General features: G+C 37.2%; 2 protein-coding genes across 3 annotated transcripts in view; both read right to left on the bottom strand.

The window, feature by feature from the left end:
• The window catches only part of LOC136875759 (mitogen-activated protein kinase 15), a 273592-nt gene extending 257000 nt beyond the window's left edge, over positions 1 to 16592 (bottom strand). The window contains exon 1 of one of the 2 annotated variants that reach the window (XM_067149337.2): positions 16466 to 16592. The gene's annotated coding sequence lies outside the window, so the exon portion shown is untranslated. Of the gene's footprint in view, positions 1 to 330; positions 571 to 16465 lie in introns of those variants that run through there. The other variant, XM_068228451.1, reaches the window with a different exon arrangement.
• LOC136875990 (uncharacterized) overlaps positions 16274 to 17060 on the bottom strand; it is a 240126-nt gene continuing 239339 nt past the window's right edge. The window contains exons 16-17 of the mRNA XM_068228293.1: positions 16466 to 16699; positions 16274 to 16287 (exon numbers count right to left, since the gene is read on the bottom strand). Of these exons, the coding sequence (XP_068084394.1) occupies positions 16274 to 16287; positions 16466 to 16699 (248 nt within the window). The remainder of the gene's footprint in view (positions 16288 to 16465; positions 16700 to 17060) is intronic.

Here is a 17060-nt window from a genome sequence, read left to right as displayed (position 1 = left end):
TATGAAGCTCATTTTGATAATCTTATTTTGTTGTATTTGCATCAGCTGATTATCACCAACAAGCCTACCAAGGGGAGTCTGTAGTTGTTACGGATGATGATTTATGTCAAGCTTTTATGAGGTTAATCTATATAGGTTCAAAATCAATACCATACCTGTCAACTTTCAAAAAGAGAAATCCGGAAGATCCTAAAGCAGAAAATTTTTAACATACCCATGCTTCGCAAAGTCTTGAGAGATAATGAAAAAGGATGGGAAGGGGGGAGATTAGAAACAATACTAATACAAGTCAAATATATGTTATGATCACCCTTGAAATTAAATACTTACACAAAGTTACATCTTCACGAGTGCTCATCTGTTTCCACTTAACACTGGGAACACTTTCCGTGATCGCATAACACAAGGAAATGAAGCAGAATATGCCTTCCTAAAAGACTGATAATATCGTTTCTTAGTTGAACTCATTACGAATATCACTAAAAATACTAAATCGCTTACAAATTTGTCACTTAATTCCACAAATTTCAGAACTACTGCCAATGTTATTCACACCCACACACAGGCAAAGCCTTTCACAGCTGCTACAAAGCACGACACGACGACACAGTTACTAAAGTTGTTATATATAAATTCACAGTCTGCTACTTTTCACGGATTTCTTTTCTTCAAAATCACAGCCTGCTACTTGTTTAGGAACATCTCAGTGAATGAAGTAGCAGTTGAGGTCAAAGAGGTGACAAAAGCACGGTGATAATCGATAATGTGATTATAGATACATTTACCATTTCAAACACTGCATCTCGTATTACCAGCTACTATAGAAAGTCAAACAAATCCGATTTGACCGCAGAAAGCAAAACCAAGCGCGGATATTCAAAATCTGTACAATAACGTCGTTTATCCGTACAACCGTAAAACACACTCAAAATCCGTACATTTAATGGAAAAACCGGAATACTTGGCAGGTATGCAATACCTATTTGGACTTAAAATCTGGAGGGATTAAAGTTTAAATTTTCATACACCACCTATAAGCTGTCATGTAAGGCAGTATTTTGAAAGTGTTCCCATAGTAGTAACTGGGCTGAGTGGCTCAGATGGTTGAGGTGCTGGCCTTTTGACCCTAACTTGGCAGGTTCGATCCTGGCTCAGTCCAGTGTTATTTCAAGGTGCTCAAATATGTCAACCTCGTGTCTGTAGGTTTACTGGCACGCAAAAGAACTCCTGCGGGAGGTCAAGGCGCTTGCTCCAAAATAGGTGCGAGTGTTCAAGTCTCAATTAGCCTTAGTATTTTAATTTACATTCGAAGTTAATTTTGTTCCCTGCCACTGTTTTTAACGTCTTTTACATGCTTCCATATTCATAAATATGAAGTACATACATCTTATTTATGGCCTTATTACCTCTGTGAGGATGGTTGCCTAGTTGTACTTACTATTAAAGCAATAATCACCACCATCACCACTATTGTCTCTGAACATTCTGTCTGCAGGCTTCTGTGAATTAAATGTGTCGCCACAATCTTCTGTTTGCAACTAGCTATGTGGCCTTGTTTAGTTCTACATACTTCCTTTTACTGATAATAATTTAGTTCATTCTAATGTTTAATTATAACATTAGTTTCTATAAGTAGCACATGTATAAAGCATTTCCCAAATAGATTAAAAATTTGAAACAAATATGCTGTATTATCAATAAAAGAATATATGAAAAATGGCATGCAGATGAACAAAACAGCTAATTTAAAAATTAAAAATATCTAGCAAATGGAGATTTGAACCTGTGTACTTCATGTTACCACCTGAGATCCTTGGCCATTATGTTATGGAAAGGATGCCTTAAATGTAGGCATATATAATAAGTTTCATATAATTAGTGTTTTAAAACTGAAAAACTAAAATCTGACAAAGTTCATTTGAGAAGATTTCCAGATAGGTTTTAATTTAGTACCTTCGTGGATTTTCCTTGCAAAATCTTGACATACAATAAGAGAGAGAGAGAGAGAGAGAGAGAAAAAATGTGTGTGGTTTTTATTAACAACGTGAGCTAATTTAAGATGTAGGTCTCACAAAATACAGCTAATAGTGTTCAGCTCTCAAGACTTGCCTGGCAGGTAAAATCTTATTGGACACTCGAAATGGCCGATAATGTATGCACCGGGTAACTACGATCTACAATGCCAATAACACTGCTCGAATGGAAATGTCCTTTTACATGGAGGGCAAGTTATGAGTTACTTCACCTGTAGGAGGTAGAAGCCCTAAATCTTAAATGTTCACCAGAGATATGCCAGCATTATGCAACATGGAGCATTGAAAGGAATTTTTTCTGCCCTATAAAATCCAACTACTACTGCTGGGTTTGAACCCACAATCTTGGAATCCAGAAGCCAACACTAACACTAATTCACAGAGGGACCAACCGTTTGAGGAGTTCATAATCAGAGGGCTGTTGGAAAGGAGGCCATGACAAAACAGCATGCTATGGACCGTAAAGTCTCTGTCGTCAGTTGGAAGAATGTAGATTGGGGAAGCATCGACTTCTCCAATGAGATATGGATCTCAATTCACTGGCAGGACCCTGTCAGAGCGTACTGTTAGCCTGGTACCAATATGATCTTCCTATGTGAAACAACATTAAAGATCAAGATGCTTGAGTGTGTCCTGTTGTGGCTAGACCTCTTATGATGGTACTCACTATGGTTAACTGCCTTTAAAAATAATGGTATTTTTGAGAATGCGTTGCTTCCTTTCGTCCCAGAACACTATCCTCAAGGATTCATTTCCCAGTAGGATAACCATCCGGTTCACTAAGCCGAAGTCTTTTAGGCGTGGTTTTGGAGGAAAGTGGAGATAATGGTTTGAGATTGGCCTCCAAAATCTTTGAACCTGAACATTGCAGAGAATATATGACCGATGTTAAAAGGAAGGAGGTTAAATGACTGTACAGATGACTTTCTGAGGAATGAAGACCAGTTGTAGGATCAAATTCTCAGGGTCTATGAAGATCTCACCTAGGGCAAGAACTATTTCCACAAATTTGAGGACTCCATGCCAGGGAGAACCGAACAAAATTGGGGAGCCCAGGGCATGTGGACAAATTATTAATTCTGCAGATGTCTGTCTGCTATGCTTTATTTCTTTCTCTTTATTTTGTGGAAGGAAGACAAGGGGGACAAGAGAATCACAGACTCAGCCATAGAGGGCAGGAGAAGCAGAAGGAGACAGGCAATGATGGTTAAACTCTGTTTTTAATAATTTAAAGGTAAGACATATAGGACTAAACAAAGCTACGGAGCTAGTTGCAATAAAGAATTGTCGAAGTGCATAGCTAATTCACAGGCGCTTTCATACTAAACTTCTCTATGTCTTGCAGAGGAGACATGTCTTGTGAGCCCCTTTAAAAGGTTAAACATGTGGTGCACAGAGTGATAACATGCTGTGGTGTTATCATTAACTTGATGTGTCAGGAGGCAGTAGGGTCTTCCAATCATGACAAGAAAAGGCATGTGGAGGCGAGAAAAAAGGTGGTAGGTGCCTTTATTTACCCTAGTCAACACACAACGTGGCTAGCATCCACAGTTTCACTTAAGCCTAAGCTTTCAATTTATGATGAAACTTATTCAATGGAATATCTTTAGTGCACATTTTTGGCTACCAAGAAAATGTCATGCATGGACCTGAGAGCATTTTATGAAGTAATATGTAATATTGTTCCTGGTGAATTAGTTTGGAAAACAAACACACATCAGGCATGATTTACCATTTGAAGAGTCACAAGATATTCCAAGGCAGTCGAGCATTGGCTAATACCTCTTCTAATTTGCAGGCAGCATTTGTACCTGACTCTTCATTCATTTTTGTTTTGCAAATTATACAGTAATGATTAAGAGAGTAGGGGAGGGGGTCCCCACAGGGCAGTATTATTGGAACTTCATGTTTTCTTATATATATAAATGATATGAGTAAATAACTGGAATCACAGATAAGGCTATTTGCAAATGATGTTACACAGTATAGAGTAGTAAATGAGTTGCAGGACTGTGACCGACTGCAGGGAGATGTAGACAATGTTGTGAGATGGATGGCAGACGACGGTATGATGGTAAATGGGATAAAAATTCAAGTTGTAAGTTTCATCAAGAGGACAATTCCTCTGTTTTAAATGCTGTGTTCATGGGATAATAGTACCTCATGGGGAACACTAAGCATCATCATCAATGTCCCACTCCAGTCGCCTGGGTGTGGTTAACAAGCCTCCTCCACTCCTTTCTGTCCTTCCACTTTTCCTGCTCCATTACTTCTGCCAACAATATAAATTTATTAAGGATGAGCTGTGTGTTTAATAGAAAACATTGTTAGCGTAAATTGTATAATATTGTATTATAGGAAAATTTTCTTCTCTTGTTAATTTAATATTTAGTGCTTGACAATAATATATTTTAGTGTATCATTTGCCACCGAGGTAGACACCTCATTTGCAAATAAAGAGATTTTGATTTTGATTTTTGACATCCAATCCGGCTTCTGTAATGTCCTTCCAAATCTGATCCATCCACCTTCTTCTCGGTCTTCCAACTGGTCTCTTTCCCTTAACTTCTCTTTCTAATTCCCTTCTTGCTACCCGTTCCTTTCCCATTATTTTTACATGTCCGAACCCTCTCAGTCTTGCTTTCTATATGTTCTGTACTAACGGTTCTATATTTAGCTCTTCTCCGATTTTAATATTTTGGATTGTATCTCTTCTTGTCTTTTTAACCGGTGTTCTTAAAAATTTCATTTCTACTGCTTGGATCCTACTATCTTGTCTCTTATTAGTTACCATAAAGTGGGGTAACTTCGGCCACTGACGAATAGCAACACTTATTTTCTCCTGCCTCCTATACTGGAAAAGATGAACTACTTGCAACAACTAAAATGCACATAAAATAGAATGCTCTTTCAACACTCAGTAGTCCAAATAATATTGTTGAGTCAATCTATTTTTTTTTTTTTTTTTTTTTGCAGCCCCGACTATTGTCTTCTCTGGTACCAGCAGACACAAACTGTTCTCTAGCCCCAGCATTCGATTCTCCATTCCAGTGGTTTATGGGGTCAAAATGTAAGTTTGTCTGGTAACTGATCAACACAATTTGATGTATTTTATTCAAATAGGTTTTTCAGAGAATAGTTTTGTGATAAAAGTTGTCCTCTTCCGGGGTAATTTCGGCCATGACAAGAATGTACAGGAAAACATTACGCAGCCGCGGATATTGTAGTTACAATCCTGTTTACTTCAAGAACGCTTTAGAAGAGATTAATAAAGGCACAATAACAATAAATGGGGAAGTTTATCCCAACAGGGAGGGGAAAGACAGTTTCCATTTTCAATGATAAATAGATATCAGCTGACATGGACAATACACATTTAAGAACTTGATGACGGCCCATATATTTTCTAATTTAGAAGACAGTGTATTATGATGACAGTCTACAAGATTGCTTCTTTTCCGACCGCTTTTTCTCTCCATACAATTGGGCTTTATGATTTCCGTACCTTTTATTTATTATCTTTTGTAACATTACAAATATTTATGCAATGCAACATGTAATTTGTAATATCATATAATGCTTGTACACTTAGGCTAAATAAAATAGCTTCTTCTTTGGGGTAAAAGTGAATTTGATCACTATACATCTGTTTCACCATAAATCGTTTTAATTTGTTTGTGATTGTTGATACTGGGCATTTTGCAGGTTTTTTAAAAACATTCTCGGTGGCCGAAGTAACACTATATTATTCATTACTGAATAAAAATTAGAATAATGTTCATATTTAAAAATGAAGAGCAAACACGGCAGAATTTATATTATATTTTTCAGAAAATTAGAGGGAATATTTCACATTTTATTTTAAAAAATATACGAAAAAGTGGCCGAAGTTACCCTGTTTTACAGTACCAGTGTTTCTAGTCTGTATGTTACAATTGGTGTGAAATACTGTTTATATAATGTTAATTTCATTCTCTTGGATACTTTGTCATCCCATAAAAGCTCTCTGACTTGATGATAAACTGTTGTACCTTTACTTAGTCTGTTATTAATTTCAGGGTTGATTTCATTACTTCCATTAATAATGCTACCCAGATATGTAAATTGTTCTACATTCTCTAACCATTCTCTGTCTATGTTCACTTGGCTTCTCTTTTTCTCTTTTCCACAGTGCATGAGTAGAGTTTTCTTTTTACTAATTACCATTCCAATCTCCAAATGTCCAGACTCCTTTGTACATCCTTTTCTTCCTTTCCCCAAATCACCTCATCATCTGCAAATACCAAAGCATTCACATCATCACTACTGATACTCTGTTTTACATGTTGTAAGATTTCATCCATCAATGTAATGGCGACAGTGCACTTCCTTGCTTGAGACCTTGTACACTGCTTTTACTCTCATGATACAACATTTTTATCTTGTTAATTAATGATTTTGGTACATTCCTTATTCATAGGCATTCTCATACAGGTTTTATCTTAACTGTATCATAAGTTTTTTCCAAATCCCAAAATACTAATATGATTTCCTTGTTCCTTTCCAGGTGTTTTTCCATTATCGTTCGCACTGTAAATATCAAGTCTACTGTTGATCTATTCAGTCTAAAGCCATATTGGTCTTCCTCTAACTGTGTTTCTATTATATCCTTCAGTCTTTTGTTTATGACTTTTTCCATTATTTTTAACCCATGTGATAATAGGGTTATACCTCTAATTTTCACATTTCTTCTTATTTCCTTTTTTGACAGTGGTACAATGCTTCCTTGTTGCCACTTCAGCTATCCTTTCATCCTTTCATATGGTATTGAGGGTTCTGTCCAATGCTTCCTGCTGCTTTAATCATATCAGCATTGAATTCGTATTTTCCACTTGCTTTACCTTTGGTCATTGCATTCACTGCCCTTTCAAGTTCCAACCATGTTATCGGGTTCTCTTATTTTCCTCCATCTATTATTTCCATTTTCTTATCTCCATCTTTCTCTGTGCATTCATCCTCATTATACAGTTTAAAAAAATATTTTGTCATCACCTTCTGAAAGACCCTTTTTGTCATGTACTATGGATCCATCTTCTCTTATGCCTTGATTTTTTCTTGATTTATTCTTTTCGATTTTATTACTCTGTATAAAAGTTTCCGATTCCCTAGACTATCTTGCTCAATTTTGTTCGTAAACTGTCCCCAATATTTCTCCTTATCTTCCTTGATACTCCTTTATACTTGTTTCAATCTTTTGTATTCCACATGTAACTTTTCTATCTTATTCTCATCCCTCTGATACGTACTTAGATTTTCCTTATCCATTTCTTTCTTCACCTTTTTCCTTTCTTTTATTTCTTTTTTTATTTTGTCTGTCCACCACTGTATCTCCTTTCCCTTAACCTTTGCTTTTGTTTTCCCGCATACTTCAATTGCTGCTTCCACAAATGTCTGTCTTAAATTGTCCCACTCTTCTTCTCCACTTCGTATTTCCATGTTAGGCAACTTCCTTTTTATACAATCTTGGAATGCTATTCTTTTATCCTCCTGCTCCTCCATCCCCAAATCCTGATCTTTGGTTTTACTTTAATTCCTCAATAATCTATGATCACCTTCCATACTTTCTTAATGTTATTTGCTTTACGTCCCACTAACTACTTTTACGGTCTTTGGAGACGCCGAGGTGCCAGAATTCGGTCGTGCCAGTAAATCTACCAACACGAGGCTGTCGTATTTGAGCACCTTCAAACCACCGGACTGAGCCAGGATCGAACCTGCCAAGTTGGGGTTAGAAGGCCAGTGCCTTAACCGTCTGAGCCACTCAGCCCCAGCCCTTCCATACTTTCACTGGGGATTATCTTCGTATTCATAACGTATCTTCCCCATTCTCGGTCTTATTATAAAATCGATGAGTGTTCCATACTGTCCATCCCAACAATATCGGCTGATTTTATGGCTATTCCTCATCATAAACCATGTGTTCTTTATTATCAGGTTATTTTTGATACAAAAGTCCAACAGTTTCTCCCCATCTTCATTTCTATCGCCATACCCATGTGGGCCCAGAACATTCTCGTATCCCATTCTATCAGTTCCCACATGGGCATTCAGATCTCCCATTATCATGATCCCATCTCCAACAATATGTGTTTCCAGTTTACTGAGGAAATCATCTTTTTCTTCCACGCTACATCCTGTCTGTGGAGCATACACCTGTACTATCTTCAGTAGTTCCTTGTTTACATGTATATGCATCATTATAATTCTTTCATTTACATACTCAACTTCAGCTATTGGTTCAACATTCTGATTCACTATAAATCCCACTCCATTTCTTCTCTCTTTACTGTTACCCATCCAGTACAAGGTGAACCCCTTTCTTAGTTTCTTCATTCCTTTCCCCTTTTACTTCACTTAATCCCAGGATGTCGAGTTTTCGTCTCTCCATTAGGTCAATCATTTCATTTTCCTTCCCATTCATTGTCAAAATATTTATTGTTCCAAATCTGGTTTTGTTCTCTGATCCAACACTTGCACGAACATCAGCACTACCATCATACTGTGCAACTGTAGTTAGAGACCTGTCAATTCCATTTCAGACATGCCAACTTTCAAATGTGAAAAATCAGGAGAAATTTCGCAGCGAATCGCGACGTATTACGACACATCACTGATGGCAAAACGTACAAATTCATTATAATTCAATACATTAACAATTCTATTTGCCCATATATATTTTTTTCATCATTTACATGTGAATACTAAATACTGGACATACCTGAACTGTAGAAACATGTGACTTCTCATCCTTCAACATGGTGATCACTCACATTATGACTAATTGTTGTTCAACACACCAGTAGCTGACTTCGCCCTCTTCAGAAACTCGGAACTAAATTTTTGCTCAAAGCACTTGCCTTGCTGAACTGATTTCAAGGTTAAAAGTTTCTCCAAAGTTTGTTCAGACAGCAAGGATCTGAACTGTGTTTTTGTCTTTGTGACTCTGCTAAAAATCCTTTCACATTCTGCATTGCTATGTGGAATTGATAAAATAGCAAGCATCACCTTAGAGAGTCTGTCATATTTAAGTACACCATCAGCTGATTTCATCTGACCTACCAATGCCCATTGAGCATCAATTCTTCCTTTTGCCAGGTCTGTTTCTTAGAGCTGAAAGTTACAGAACTGGGAGTGCAGAATATCAGTTTCTTTATCCAAATGTTCCGTTTCACTAATCAAAATGTTCGGACACTTGTTAATGAAAAATCTAAGGCTAGAAAATGATGCCTTACTTATAGCAGAAATATTTGCAACTTCTGCATTAATTAAAACTTCATTTTTGAATGGAAATTTGTGAACCATGTAGTCACACGATGAAGAGAAACACTTTCTAACAGACTTAAAGAATATGCACTTTTCCTCAGACTTCAAGGTGTTCACTAAAACAAACGCAGAGTTCCCTATCATCAAATCACAATCATCCTTTTGATTTGCTGGAGTATGATAATCTACATCAAGGAGAGAGGAGGATCTATTAATAACGTCTGGTTTCACAAACCTTGCCATCACATTCTTCAATAGTTCCTCCAAAACTGACCTCAATAAGTGGATGTGCGGCATAGTTGACTGAAGAGCTACGTTTGGATTCTCAAAGATATCCATAAAACTTGAGAGAAAATGGCAAAAAGATTTATGTAAATTTGATGAAAGGAACATGAAAAGTCGTTCTTCACGTGACAATGCATGGCTCTTAGTGTGATCAGTAGTTTCATTTTTTAAAAGTGAGACTGATGACTGGGTTTTCCTTTTAACTGAGGAGTGAGGTGAAATGTTATGACATTCCTTAATGTTTTCAGACAAACAAGACACATCTGCACTTAAACTGCGCTTAGGAATTGTGTAAGTCTTCAAAGTTCCCATCTGAGAATCCTTACTCACAATTTCGCTCCTGAATAATGTAACCAAAGGACTGAAGCAAAATCCTATCTAAACACCTTCTTAGTGATAACCATCGAGTAGGCACATGCTTCAGAATTTTCCTGATCTCAGTGTTGTGTAAAGTCTGAAATTCTCTGAACTTTTCTTTCCTCTTTGCACTCCTTTCCATATAATAAAATATATCAATTATACTTTCATCTACATTTACGGGCAAGCACGCCGCACCCTTCTCGGCAGCAAGATTAATTAGGTGACAAGAGCAGCCTACGATGATTATGTTACTATTTTCCCGCTTCAAACATCCTGCCACACCATTCTTTAATCCTACCATTACTGGAGCATTATCAGCACCAAGAGCTAGGCAGTTTTTTAATGGAATGCAGAATTCCCGGAAAGTTGAGAGCAAAAGATTGGCAATGTTAGCTCCAGTAGCATCCCCTTCTAAATTAGGCACAGAGAGTAGACAACTCAATTTCATTGAGTTCAGGCCTAAAAAAATGTTACAACAATGGGATATATCTTCAAGTCGCTTTTATTGCTACCATCAGTAGCAACAGAAAATGCATTCACCTGCAAATGTGATACAATTTTCTTCCTTTCTTCCATGCACATTTCTGTAATGATAGCTGCTGTTTTCGTTCTAGCACACCCATATCGTTTAGCGATTTCCGAATCAAGAAACATTTTGCGAAACAAAGGCCTGGCGTGATCGGCACAATTTACAGGCAGGTTATGTTCTACTATAAATGACGTAAATAACGCCTCGGCATTCGTCACAGGATTTACATCTTGGTTTTTACATGAAAAGTTCAGTTTCTGGTTTCTTTCTACACACTGGACACTCTCCTTATGTTTTTTCGTTTGCATATGCTTGAGTATATCGCATTTCCCGCCATGTGCAACTGAATTCTGGATTCACTCAAACACGGAAACTCTTCCCTATAAGCACTTTTAAACACTGCATCATATTTCATTTTTGACATTTTGGCCAAAACAAATATTAAGGCACAACACGAGCACTTCTACGGGTAAAACAACTATGGTGTGCTACTTCTGAGGTTAGGTTACTCCAAAGAGAATGTTACTCGCTTGACTCGCTTGACATTAAAAATTAAATAATTGAAGTTCAACCAATTCAATACATAAAAGAAAGAAATGTAGTAATTACATTCTTATTTAAATGGGACTGGTTTCGACCTTAGTCCAGGTCATCGTCAGCCGTAAAAACAAGTAGGCGAAATCACACAATGTTTATGAATATTGGAGAAATGGGTCAGTTTCACACTCTGTCAGGCACAAAGTCACAACACTATTAAATAATATATGAAGATTATAAATAAACTTGAAGTCGCAGACGAATAGATTTGTAGAAGCAAACCGCCAGTTCCTGGTGATCAGCGCGGCACATTCAAGGTCATGCGCTGCGGTCTCGAACGCCAAAGTAGAGTGGAGAATGTCTTGAAGGTCCAATATTTGTCTCGGTTGCGGGAAGTTAAGTACGTATATAAAAAATATACGATGCAAATCAGTATAAATGAATGAGAACTTGAGCTCCTGCTAAGTTCTTGGAAAACAGTTGACTTGAAAAAACAATTGTAAATAGAAAAAAAATGTAGTAAAAAGCGCAATATCGGAAAAACAAATGAAAACTTATATGCACAGTGCGCTATTTTTTAAATTGAAAAAATTATTAGGACATGATTGAAGTAGTCGAAGTTGGCGCAAGACAAGAGTTAAAATTTGAAAGAGGAGAACCGAAATGAAGGTCGATTGGGTTTTTTTTAAAATTTTTATAGAGAAGGTAGAACAGAGGAAGAGTGATAGTGAAAAAAGAGAAAAAATAAAAGAGATTGAAGTTAGATGGTATTGAGGAAGGATAAGAAAGGGAAAATGCAAAGAGAAGGACTGTATTATAGATCAAAGAGCAGCACATGACTAGCCACCGTGCCCCGTACTGCCATCTGGTATCATTATTAGAACTACTATCGACCAGCCATACTCAGCCATATATCGATAGAACGAGGAAATACGCGGGAGTTTAAAATAATACGAAAATTACGGATATTGTTCTGAAAATCGGGAGATTGGACCCGGCGATCGGGAGATCGGGAGGAACGATGAAAAATCGGGAGTCTCCCGCTCAAATCGGGAGACTTGGCACGTCTGCCATTTCTATTTTTAAACTTCCATCCGAGGCTTGTATTATAGTTAAAAGCAAGTACTAATTTACTCATCTGCTGACCTGCTAAGCCTAACACATCTGAGGATTTTCTTTCGGGGTTTACTGCCTTAGCCTTTGAAGATCCCTCTTCTCCACAAGGCTGTGGTTTCCTCTTCTAATTTTCCCCAGAGAGGACGAGTTACCTCATCCACCATCCTCGCCATTCCGATGGTCTCCTCTGCCTAAGGTGCTGTTAAGGTCTTCACCTGTAACCCAGGGCATGGGTTCCACATTATACCCCATTAAGTATCTAGGTGTTAATATAAGGAGTGCTCTCTATTGGGGTAATCATGTAAACAAGGTTGTTAAGAAAGCTTAAAGATCTCTTCACATGGTTATAAGAATATTTAGGGGTTGTAGTAAGGAGGTAAAGGAGGGGACATATAAGTGTCTGGTAAGACCCCAATTAGAGTATCATTCCAATGTATGGGACTCCACACCAGGACTACTTGATACAAGAACTGGAAACGATCCAAAGGAAAAGAGTACAATTTGATCTTGGCGATTTCCAACAAAGGAGTAGTGTTAAGAAAATGTTGCACAGTTCGGCCTGGAAAGACTTGGGAGCAAGGAGACGAGATGCTCAACTATGTGGTATGGTGCAATTTACAAACTTCATCATAAAGGTCCGTATTAATACAGCTTTATTAGAAACTAGTATTAGGTTTAATCTTCCACCCAATCAATACACTTCCCTTTACAGGTGAGAACACATTCAATGTTGAAATATGTTATACATTCTTTGGTACATGTTTCATCTAATTTAAGACTTCTTCAGCCATACATAATTATTACTTTCTAATAATTTAAAATGGATGAACCCATGTTCTTTCTGAATTGTTAAAAAAAAAAACACTAAAAAATACACACTGTTTTTCCATAAAACTGCCCATCACTTTCTTACAAAAATTCTTCATATGTTGTTGAAATTTGATTCTAAATAATATTTCTTGAGACTTGACATATGGTAGCTTCAGTGTACTGACTAAGGTAGAATTTGAACTTTGGCCTCGGAGGAAATGGGCGAATGGGACCATATCCTCAAGTGAAGAATACTAAAGCTTTAAATCTAATGATTTTTTTCTTTTTCAAAAGACAAGGTGCTTAAAACTGGTGTACCTCCCTACAGCCGGTTCACATCCGAGCCTAGCTCTGACCTGCTTTGCGCGACGCTATTGCTCGGATGGGAACCAGTTGTAGGGAGGTACACCAGTTTTAAGCACCTTGTCTTTTGAAAAAAAAAAAAAAAAATCATTAGATTTAAAGCTTCAGTATTCTTCACTTGAGGATATGGTCCCGTTCTTCCATTTACGAGGCCAAAGTTCAAATTCTACCTTAGTACACTGAAGCTACCATATGTCAAATCTCAAGAAATATTATGTAGAATGAAATTTCAACATGCGCAGAATTTTTGTAAGAAAGTGATGGACAGTTTTACGGAAAAATGGTGTGTATATTTTTTAGTGTGTGTATAAACATTTCAGAAAGGACATGGGTTCATCCATTTAAATTATTAGACAGTAATAATTCTGTATTTTAATTAGATACAAGATGCTATGGCTGAAGAAGTCTTAAATTAGATGAAACATGTACCATGTACGACATATTTAACACTGAATGTGTTCTCCCCTGTAAAGTGATGTGAAATGATTGGGTGGACCATTAAAACGTAATACTAGTTCTTAATTATGTGGTATGTTTCGAGCTGTCAGTGGAGAGATGGCAAGGAATATATTATTAGAATAATAATCTTGAGCAGAGTTTTTAAAAGCAGTAAAGATCATAATGCAAAAGTTGGAATTCAAGAGGACAAATTATAGCAAATTTTCATTTACGGGACAAAAGTAAGGAATCTGAATAAATTAACAAGGGAAATGTTCGGTTAAATTTTCAACTGTTTTGAAAATGATTAAGAAAGAGCTAGGTAATCAACAGATAGGGAATCTGCCACCTGGGCAACAGCACTAAACGCAGATCATTGACGACATTGATTGAAAAAAAAATAAAAATGAAATGGCATATGGCTTTTAGTGCCGGGAGTGTCTGAGGACATGTTCCGCTCGCCAGGTGCAGGTCTTTTGATTTGACGCCCGTACGCGACCTGCGCGTCGTGATGAGGATGAAACGGTGATGAAGATGACACATACACCCAGTCCCCGTGTCAGCGAAATTAACCAATGATGGTTAAAATTTCCGACCCTGCCGGGAATCGACCCCTGTGACTAAAGGCCAGCACGTTAACCATTTAGCCATGGATCTCGACATGACACTGATTGACTGAACTGGACTGATGAGGAGAGAGACTATCTGAAGATTGCTGAAGATTTGGAGACTGTCTTTGTCCTTTTTATGTTTTCACGTTTGTCCTTATCTTGTATTTCTTCAGCTCCCTCGTCCAACACTGACCTGCCCTCATGTTCATCCAATTATGTGTTCCTTTTCTTGTTCCTTACAATTTTGAGACTCAATTTTGAGGTCAGAGTTTGACAGAGCTGTGAGATCTAAATAAGAACAAGGCACCTGGAATTAATGAAATACCCTCTGAATTACTGACTGCCTTAGAAGAAGTCAGCATGGCATCTCGCCTTCAGCATTCTTCTGTAACACCACATTTCAAAAGCTTCTATTCCCTTTCTTTCTGAGCTAGTTATCGTCCATATTTCATTTCCATACATAAAAGTCTTCAGAAACAACTTCCTAATTCCTATATCAAAGTTTGAAGTGCGTAATCAATCACTACTGATCTGCATTTAAGGCAGTCGCCCAGGTGGCAGATTTCCTATCTGTTGTTTTCCTAGATTTTTCTTAAATGATTTCATTGACATTGAAAATTTATTGAACATCTCCCTTGGTAAGTTATTCCAATCCCTAACTCGCCTTCCTACAAATGAATATTTGCCCCAATTTGTCCTCTTGTATTCCAACTTTATCTTCATATTGTGATCTTTCCTACTTTTAAAGACGCCATTCAAACTTATTTGTCTACTAATGTCATTCCACGCCATTTCTCCGCTGACAGCTTGGAACATACCACTCATGGAAAATTCAAAGTTCCTATGGAGGGAATTAGATATTTTTTTTCACCAATAGAGCATGTCAAAAACAGATCCCAGCATCCCACTCTGATGAGTCTAGTGTCAGACCTAGGACAAAATGCTGGTTAATATAGCAAACGCCTGAAAAGCCTTACATACCACTCAGTCGAGCAGCTCGTCTTCTTTCTCCCAGTTCTTCCCAGCCCAAACTTTGCAAAATTTTTGTAACGCTACTCTTTTGTCGGAAATCACCCAGAACAAATCGAGCTGCTTCACTTTGGATTTTTCCAGTTCTTGAATCAAGGGTGAGGGTTCCATACACTGGAACCATATTCATAACCATGTGCAGAGATCTGTATCCTTTATTTACAATCCCATTTATGTGATTACCCCAATGAAGATCTTTCCTTATATTAACACCCAGATACTTACGACGATCCCCAAAAGGAACTTTCATCCCATCAACGCAGTAATTAAAAATGAGAGGACTTTTCCTATTTGTGAAACTCACAACCTGACTTTTAACCCTGTTTATCATCATACCATTGCCTACTGTCCATCTCACAACATTATCGAGGGCATTTTGCACTTGCTCACAATCTTGCAACTTATTTATTACTCTATAGAGAATAACATCATCTGCAAAAAGCCTTACTTCTGAATCCACTCCTTTACTCAAATCATTTATATATATATATGAAAACAAAGGTCCAATATTACTGCCTTGAGGAATTCCCCTCTTAATTATTACAGGGTCAGATAAAGCTTCGCCTACTCTAATTCTATGACATCTTTTTTCTAGAAATATAGGCCACCCATTCAGTCACTCTTTTGTCTAGTCCAATTGCACTCATTTTTGCCAGTAGTCATGATAGGACACATCTTAAGACACTCAGGACTTGTTCAGTTGGTTTTTGAAGGAAGTGTAGGTGGTAAGAACGGTAGGGGTAGACCAAGGTATGAATATGACAAGCAGATTAGAGCAGATGTAGGATGCAATAGTTACGTAGAAATGAAAATGTTAGCACAGGATAGGGTGGCATGGAGAGCTGCTGCATCAAACCAGTTTATGGACTGATGACTCGAACAACAACACATTGGCAATCAAATGGAAAAATTATAAAATTGTACTATAATAGGGAAGTCCAGCTTCCAACAAGAAAATGATATGCACTTGCCAGTTATCACCATATTATTGATCTAAATGACACCCCTCCAATATAATATACACACGCAGAGTAGAATACAATGCAACTTACTTGTATTTTCAGAAAGTCGAACAATACTGCCAGAAGAATCTATATCTTGTGCTAGAGCTCTATCAGCTCTGCAAGACTTGTAACTGCTGACCTTCAGCAGTCTTTCAGGATAGATTTTAGGTTTCCTGTGGCATGGAATATCCTCTTCTTCCAAATAATCTTCTTCCTGAAGTTCTTCTGAGTACATGCGGTGTTTTTTAAGGTAATTTTCCTCATTCATATACTCATCTTTAGCTGAAAAATCAGTACCAGTTTAATTTTCTCACAACATGAAACCTTTCAAAATAGATCAAAAGTTAAATTATGTATAATTTAAAATACTAATACAGGGTTTCTAGCAATATATTTAAACACAAGTCATACTGAAGTATTAAAGATTTTTTCTGCTCTAATTATGGCTGCATGAAGTTTATCCAAAAGTAATTAATTTAACACACAAATAGACAGGCTTTTTGTTTTAAGGTATATTAGTGGCTTGTCACAGCAACAGCTGCAAATAAAGGCTAAAAATGAAACTGATGATAAAGGATGCGTGATAAATGTAACGGAAAATATACTGAACTCCAAAAGACCATTTATTTGCCTTTAAACACTT

The sequence above is a fragment of the Anabrus simplex genome, chromosome 6 (genome assembly GCF_040414725.1).
Source record: "Anabrus simplex isolate iqAnaSimp1 chromosome 6, ASM4041472v1, whole genome shotgun sequence".
Lineage (NCBI taxonomy): Eukaryota > Metazoa > Arthropoda > Insecta > Orthoptera > Tettigoniidae > Anabrus > Anabrus simplex.
The sequence above is the reverse complement of the archived record's forward strand: the minus strand, read 5'-3'. Positions and strand labels throughout refer to the sequence as shown.